The sequence below is a fragment of the Jaculus jaculus genome, chromosome 1 (genome assembly GCF_020740685.1).
Source record: "Jaculus jaculus isolate mJacJac1 chromosome 1, mJacJac1.mat.Y.cur, whole genome shotgun sequence".
Classification (NCBI taxonomy): Eukaryota; Metazoa; Chordata; class Mammalia; order Rodentia; family Dipodidae; genus Jaculus; species Jaculus jaculus.
This window is the reverse complement of record NC_059102.1, coordinates 325,357,335-325,365,154: the sequence shown is the minus strand read 5'-3', so window position 1 is coordinate 325,365,154 and position 7,820 is coordinate 325,357,335. Positions and strand designations below refer to the sequence as shown.

General features: G+C 51.9%; 1 protein-coding gene across 1 annotated transcript; it reads right to left on the bottom strand.

Annotated features, from left to right (window-relative positions):
- Window positions 1–4,756, bottom strand: Pycr2 (pyrroline-5-carboxylate reductase 2). Its single transcript, XM_004653253.2, has 7 exons — window positions 4,550–4,756; window positions 4,233–4,303; window positions 2,756–2,935; window positions 2,056–2,277; window positions 1,804–1,896; window positions 1,527–1,690; window positions 1–604 (listed from the first exon to the last, which is right to left on the bottom strand). Exons 1-7 carry the CDS (start codon window positions 4,614–4,616, stop codon window positions 439–441), a joined length of 963 nt encoding a protein of 320 aa, XP_004653310.1. The 5' UTR covers window positions 4,617–4,756; the 3' UTR covers window positions 1–438.
- Window positions 4,757–7,820: the final 3,064 nt, after the last annotated feature.

Below are 7,820 nucleotides of genomic sequence, written 5' to 3'. Positions count from 1 at the left end.
TGAATGAATAAATAAATCTTTATTAAAGTAGCTAACCCAGCACTAAGCATTTTCTAAATGGGACAGCTCCGAAGCCAGAGTTAAACAGAAGCAGGTGGGATCCCACAGTTCTGATGAGGTGGGGCACTTCTAAGCTGCTCATTTCTTTTCTACGTCAGTTCAGAAGACAGGTCTCTCCTGTGTCTTCTCGCCTGGCCTTGATGTCAAACTGAGCCAGACTTGGGTTCCAGCTGGAGGGACCCAGCTTCTGGCATCTGGAGTATCTTTGGACACCGGGCATGGGAGGGCCGTAGCACTGCCTGTTCTGAAGTGACCTAAAGGGTCTTTATCCCTAGCACTCGGGGCTGCCTAAGCCTGCCCCTCCCCCACACTGCTGAGTACTGGGGTACCAAGGCCACTCAGCCAAGGGCTCTAGGTCTCGAGGAGACAGAGAACTCCTCAGTCCTTCTTGCTTCCCGGGGCCGGGCTTCTCGTGAGGAGCATCCCTGGGCTGGATGGGGCCAGTGTGGACACGGTGGGCGACTCCAACTTCACTCTGTCAAGGAGAGTCTTCTTAAGGGCAGCCGGGGAGACCTTTTCTTGGTCCGCCATGGACTGCAGCTCTCTGCAGACAAAACCCCAGCAAGGTTAAAGGAAGGTGACAGCCAGAGTTCAGTCTCTTCCTGATCCTCAAGCTGACACCACCATAGATTAATCCCCAAGCAACAATGCGAACCTCTTAGGAGCCTGATTTAAGCAGACGTTCGTCATGCTGTTTGTTTGATCCAAGCTCGACCTGAGCTACAGTAGTAATATCTGTGACCATGAGGAAGAAGGAAGTGTGGAAAATTACAGGGTGTGGAATCAGTCTTCAAGTTGAATCCTGCAGCTGTCTGATCTTAAACTTCTCCCATCTAGACATCAAAGTTAATCGTACTATCAGAACTGTCGTAAGAAATCAGTGGCTAAAGAAAGTTAATAAAAATTTAAAAACTAAAAAAAAAAAAAAAGTCTAGTAAGTCGTAGTTATTGTTTTGTTTTTTCTTTTTAAACACTTTGTTTTATTTACCTATTTTATTTATTTGAGACAGAGAGATAGAGAATGGGTGTGCCAGGGTCTCACAGCCACGGCAAACAAACTCCAGACACATGTGCCACCATGTGTATCTGGCTTACATGGGACCTAGAGAATCAAACCTTGGTCCTCAGGCTTCTCAGGCATATGCTTTAACCACTAAGCCAACTCTCCAGACCTTTTTCCTTTTTTTTTTTTTTTTTTAGTTTTTCAAGGTAGGGTCTCACTCTGGTCCAGGATGACCTGGAACTAACTATGTAGTTTCAGGGTGGCATTGAACTCACAACGATCCTCCTACCTCTGCCTCCTGAGTGCTGGGATTAAAGGTGTGTGCCACCATACCTGGCAGTCGTGGTTATTGACAGAATACAGAGTCCAGCAGTGCCCATGGGACCCAAAACAGCAGAACCAGGCCGGCCCAAGGGCAGGTCGAGAGTGGAAGGACTTGGCAGGAGACAGCAGGAACACCTACCGTGTTCGGATACAGGAGGCCTCGACTGCATTGATGAGCAGAGAACGGAAGCCCCCACTTTCTAAGAAGTGCAGGGCATGGATGGTGGCCCCTCCAGGGGAGCAGACATTGTCCTTGAGCTGGCCTGGATGGTCCTCCGAGTCCAAAAGCATCTTGGCAGCTCCCTGAGACATTAGGGAGCATGACAGGAGAAGGACGTTGGGACACCTTGGGACAAAGTCCCCAGCTCAGTGGTCCCTAAGAGCCCCCCAGTAAGTAAGTAAGAGAAGGCACTGACCAGCAAGGCCTGGGCTCCCAGTCGGACCGCCAGGCGCCGTGGAACACCCATCTTCACCCCACCATCAGCCAGCGCGTCCAGGGCCATGAACGCCTGAGGAGACACTCTCTGAGCCCAGGCAGCAGACACGCAAGCCCCCCATCCTCCAGGGGCTGTTTTTTTTCTGGTGAGTGGAATGAGCTCCAAGGGTCAGTTCCCTCCACCAGCCAGCCATGCCCCAAAACAGTTCCCAGCCCAAACTTGCCCACTCACATAGGCAGGCCCACTGCCACTGAGCCCTGTGATGGCATCGATGAGGTCCTCTTCCACCTCAGTGCAGAAGCCCACACTGCTCATGAGCTGCTCCAGGAGCTGCCCATCCTCCACCAGGGCGTGGGTGCCCGTGGCATACACAGTGGCACCCTCCCGCACCACCACAGGGGTGTTGGTCATGCAGCGGATCACTTTGGGGGCTGGTTGGAAGGCCATCAGCTTCTGAGGCAGGACAGGGAACCAAGTGAGTGGTCAGGGCACAGCTCTCCCAGCCCCTGCCCATTAGCTGCCACCCCTTCTCTCATACAAAGGTTATCGAGGGAAAAGAATAGTGTGGAAGAGTTGGGGGAGAGGGAGGGAAAGAGGGGTCGGTGGTGAAAGGCCCACAGCAAGCCAGATGCACGAGGTAGTGCATGCACCTGGAGATCTCGTTTGCAGTGGCAAGAGGCCCCGGCACACCCATGCCCTGTCTCTCTTTTCTTACAAATGAATAAAAATATTAGCTAGGTGTGGTGATGCACACCTTTAATCCCAGCATTTGGGAGGCAGAGGTAGGAGGACTGCTGTGAGTTCAAGGCCAGCCTGGGACTACACAGTGAACTCTAAGTCAGCCTGGGCTAGAGTGAGATCCTACCTTGAAAAAAAAAAAAAAGGAAAGAAAAAAATAATTTTTAGAGGTTATCAGGGGAGAGATGGGCACCTTCTCCACAGAGCTGATGGTGACGCCAGCTGCACAGGAGACCACGATATGCCTGGCCTGCACGTCGGCCCCGATCTCGTCCAGGATGAAGGGGATGATGTGTGGCTTCACGGCCAGGAAGAGCACGTCGCTGTGGCGCACCGTCTCCTTGTTGCTGCGGGTCAGGTTCACACCCAACTTCTGCAGGAGTAGATAGCCAGACCAACAGTGCTTAGCCTGGCTCAGCCTAGGACTCTCAGGTAGCAGCTGTCCCCTGCCAAGTCCCCCTCTGCTTGCGGGAGCTGAGAAGTCCTTCAGACACTGTCCCTACTGCAGCTGACACAAAGCTGTCCACTCTTGCTAGTGAGCAAGGAAGCACACGTGCTCAGCCTAACAGGCCTCGCCACGGTGGCCAGGATGTGGCTGCCCCTCTCATCCTCACCTACCTTCTGGGACACAAGACACCTCTCTGCCAGGTGAGGAGCCCCCATGTTGGGATATGCAAAGGTGAAATGTTTATATGGGGAGGGGGGGCTGGAAGCAGAGCTGTGACAGACCCCAACCCAATCCCATCCTGCTTACCAGAACCCCCAACCGCTACACAACCCACCACTGGGCTGGGAATGTCCCTCCTTCGAAAACACCAACCTGAGAAGCAGGTACCTACAGTGCTGGCCACCTCAAGCCCAGAGGAGGCAAAAACACTGCATGTCAACTGCCTTTTCAGCTGTCCAGGTTTTGGAAGACCATTTGAGACACAGAAGCCACTAACTGGCCAGGTCCTTTCCCAACGCCATCATCCATGCCTCCAGGACAACAGCATATGGCTAGTGTAGGGGGAAACTGAGCTTGAGAGATTTAAGGTCACGTAAGTCATCAAGGAAGAAAAATGAGCCTTTTTGCCTGTGTGGGTGGCTCACGCTCGCCTGTCATCCCAACACATGGGAGGCTGAAGCAGGTGGAGTGCCTTGAGTTTACAGCCAACATGGGCTACATTGTATGTTCAAGAAAAACCTAGGCTACAAAATGAGAACATGCCTCAAAACCAAACGGAAATGAAACAAAACATTGCCAGGTACCTGATACTTTGTTAATCCTCTACCTCAGTGTCTGTCTGCCTGGGATTCCCACTACACTAGAGGGCTGGTCAGCAGTAGCTAGACTTTACAGTTAATCTCAGGTCATGTTTTTTTTGTTTTTTTTTTTTTAATTATTTATTTTATTTGTGAGTGACAGAGAAAGAGGCAGATAGAGATAGATACAGAATGGGCGTGCCAGGCCTCCAGCCACTGCAAACGAACTCCAGATGTGTGCACCCCCTTATGCATCTGGCTAACGTGGGTCCTGGGGAGTCGAGCCTCGAACCAGGGTCCTTAGGCTTCACAGGCAAGTGCTTAACCACTAAGCCACCTCTCCAGCCCTCAGGTCACGTTTTGTTGGGACTCTACTCTCTGAGCCACTCCCCTACTCCCATACCTCCCCCCTCCACCCCTCGTACCCTGAGGGAGGACACCGTGGGCAGGTCCATTTCCGGGGAGCTGGCTATTATCTTGTGAGCTGACAGGATGCCTGCAGAAAACAAAGCTTATTAAAGTGGGGCTCGTGGCCCGGCCTCAGCCAAGCTGATCCCGGGAAGGCAGGATCAAAGCCCGCAGCTGCTCTAATGGGGCGGGTCTACCACACAGTCACATCCAAGCAGATGCAAACTCCGCATGCACACATCCTTTCCCTTTGGTAGGCTGCAGGACTGATCAGGGACCCGGACCGGGACCGGGGGCCAGCTCGGGGGAGGCACGCCCGCCTGCACGCGCTCACCTGCAGCCGTGAAGCCCCGCGCCAGCGCGCACGCCAGCTGGCCCGCGCCGATGAAACCCACGCTCATGGCCGCAGGGACAGGGGGACGGCCCCGAGGAGGCCGGGGCTCACGGTGGCGGGATCCGAAGGGTTCCGAGCTTTGGGACCGGACCGGACCGGACCGGCTTCACCTCGAGGTGGGACTCGGCAAGCAACCCCGGTACCCACCGAGCTCCACGCAAGCCGCCAGCAGCGCCGCAGGCCACGTGCTCCGAGCGACCAATCCGAGGCCGAGGAGCTCGGGGAAGGCCCAATCCGCGGCCTTCGTGGGCCCGTGCGCCCGCCTCCCGCGCTCGCCTCCGTCTGGCGGAAGCTGTGGCTGCCGTGGCCCGGCCGCGCTCAGGGGCTGGAGAGATGGCTTTGTGGTCGCTGTTCGTCCCTGGTCTTGCCAGGGTGGCTCCGGCTGGCTAAGCTGGCTGCCAGGCACTCAGGAGCCTGGAGGGAATGCCCTCCACTTGATGGGGTTCACACGACACGTGGAGAGCCAAGGACTCCAGCCACAAGCCTCTGGGCGTCCCCGGGGTCTAGCGGAGTCGGAGTCACCTGCGGGTCGGGTTGGGTTGAGATGTCTTGGTTTCCATTGGTTTGATTTCTTGGAGGCCAGAACTCACTACGTAGCCTAGCTTGGTTTCACACTCGGGGTTCTCCTGCCCCAGCCTCCTGAGTGCTGAGTTTACAGACAATGTCTTCACAGCCAACCTTGGTGCGTTTCTTTACACTATTGTTTTCTTTCTTTCTTTCTTTCTTTTTTTTTCGAGGTAGGGTCTCACTCTAGTCCAGGCTGGCCTGGAATTCACTATGTAGTCTCAGAGTGCCTCGAATTCGCAGTGATCCTCCTCTCTCAGCTTCCTAAATGCTGGGATTAAAGGCAGGTGCCACCACACTAATCTCAATCTGAAATCTTGTCTTTTTTTTTTTTTTTTGAGGTAAGGTCTTGCTGTAGCCCAGGCTGACCTGGAATTCACTATGTAGTCTCAGGGTGCCCTCCAACTCATGGCGATCCTCCTGCCTCTGCCTCCCTAGTGCTGGGATTAAGGGCGTGAGCCACCAGGCTCAGCTCCACTATAATTTTCTGTGCATATGCCCTTCCCCATTATTGAAAGTAAATTATAGTTTATTAAATTTAGTAAATTATACCTATATATTGAAATTTCTTTTTTCTTTTTTGAGGTAGGGTCTCACTCTAGCTCAGGCAGAACTGGAATTCAGTATGTAGTCTCAGGGTGGCCTCAAACTCCCTGTGATCCGCCCACTTCTTTTATGTGTAAAGGCGTGGGCTACCATGCCCAGCTCCGAAATTTCTTTCTTTTTTTAAAAAAATTATTTATTTATTTGAAGGGGGGAGCAGACAGACAGAATGGGCGCACCAGGGCCTCTAGCTACTGCAAACGAACTCCAGACATATGTGCCACTTTGTGCATCTAGTTTATGTGGGTACTAGAAAATTGAACCTGGGTCCTTAGGCTTTGCAGGCAAGCGGCTTAACTGCTAAACTGTCTCTCCAGCCCTATATTGAAATTTCTACAGTAGACTAATCGGAAGCAATTTCCCAATGTCACAGAAAACTTCCTTGAAAGATTTTAGCCTGGTGTGGTGGTGCACGCCTTTAATCCCAGCCCTTGGGAGGCAGAGGTAGGAGGATCGCTGTGAGTTCGCGGCCACCCTGAGACTACATAGTGAATTCTGGGTCAGCCTAGGCCAGACTGGAGAGATGACTTAGCAGTTGAGGTGCTTGCCTGCAAAGCCTAAGGAATCAGATTTGACTCCCCAGTACTATAAAACCAGATACACCAGGTTGCACATGTTTTTGAAGTACATTTGCAGCCTGCGGGAGCCCTGGCATGTGCCCATTTTTCTCTCTCTCTCTCTCTGCTTGAAAAAAAATATATATGTGTGTGTGTGTGTGTGTGTGTATATGTATATGTATATGTATATGTATACATATTAGAATCCACTTTGTGCATCTGGTTTTATATAGTGGTTAAAGGTGCTGGCTTGCAAACCCTGTACCCACATAATGCCAGAAATGCACAAAGTGGTGCATGTCTGGATTTCATTTGCAGTTTGTATGAGGGAGTTGTTTTGTTTTCATTTTTGTTTTTGAGATAAAGTCTTGCTTTGTTACCCCAGGCTAGTTTTGAGCTTCTAGGCTTCTCCTAGTCGATTCTCCTGCCACAGTCTTCTAGAAGTGAGGACAACTCTGCCTTCACAGTAGGCTTCTGAAGTGATCGATAAGATGAGAGCCTGCCAGCCCCACCCAGCCACTGGGGATACACCCTGGAGGAGGGCCTTAACTTGGCACTGCCACCCAGCCATGGACATGTCTTCTCTATGTCTGGCACCTGTTTCCCCAGTGCTCACCTTCTCCTGCCATTCCTGTCCTTCCACTACACTCCTGACCTCCACCTGGAAGTTCTCCAGGCCCTCAGCTGTCTCAGAGTAAATGGTTCATTTCTATCTTCATTTGTCCAGGCTTCCACTCTCGTAAGCCTTTCTTCTTGTCTTATCTTTAAATAGCAGGACAGGGGCTGGAGAGATGGCTTAGTGGTTAAGCACTTGCCTGTGAAGCTTAAGGACCCCAGTTTGAGGCTCAATTCCCCAGGACCCACGTTAGCCAGATGCACAAGGGGGCGCACACGTCTGGAGTTCATTTGCAGTGGCTGGAGGCCCTGGCGTGCCCATTCTCTCTCTCTCTCTCTCTCTGCCTCTTTCTCTCTGTCGCTCTCAAATAAATAAAATAAACAAAAAATTAAATAGCAGGACAGCTCCTTCTAAGAACTGGGATGATGGGGCAAAATGCTGAATGGCTCCCAGCTAAGTAATGGCAAGTCCCTTGTCTTTGGTCCTTTCTGACGTAAACCCCTCAGGCGGTATATATTTTGCATGGTGTTTGTTTGGGTTTTTTTGCATATGCATGTATGTAACAATGTGTGGTGTGGTGTGTACCTGTGGTGCAAGCATGTGTGTGTGCAGAAGTGTCAGCCCAGTGTGCACACAGAGACTCTCCACTCTAGCCCCATCTGAGTTTTTCCTTGACATGGAATATCTCACTGATTCTGGACCTTGTCATTTTTGGATGCTGTCATCTCTGATCTGCGCAGCCCTGGGGTTACAGGCATACCTGGTATGGTGGTTTGATTCAGGTGTCCCCCATAAACTTAGGTGTTTGCAATGCCATGTCCCCAGCTGATGGCAATTTGGGAATTAGCGCCTCCTGGAGGCTGAGTATTGT

What these genes read in the sequence shown, in the direction of transcription:
- Pycr2 (XM_004653253.2), bottom strand. Translation starts at nt 4,616, where the DNA reads ATGAGCGTGGGTTTCATCGGCGCGGGCCAGCTGGCGTGCGCGCTGGCG. An exon ending in CCACGGTGTCCTCCCTCAGG is followed by an intron (nt 2,936 to 4,232) that starts GTACGAGGGGTG and finishes CTACTCCTGCAG; the next exon opens with AAGTTGGGTGTGAACCTGAC. An exon ending in TGGGAGCCCAGGCCTTGCTG is followed by an intron (nt 1,691 to 1,803) that starts GTCAGTGCCTTC and finishes CTAATGTCTCAG; the next exon opens with GGAGCTGCCAAGATGCTTTT.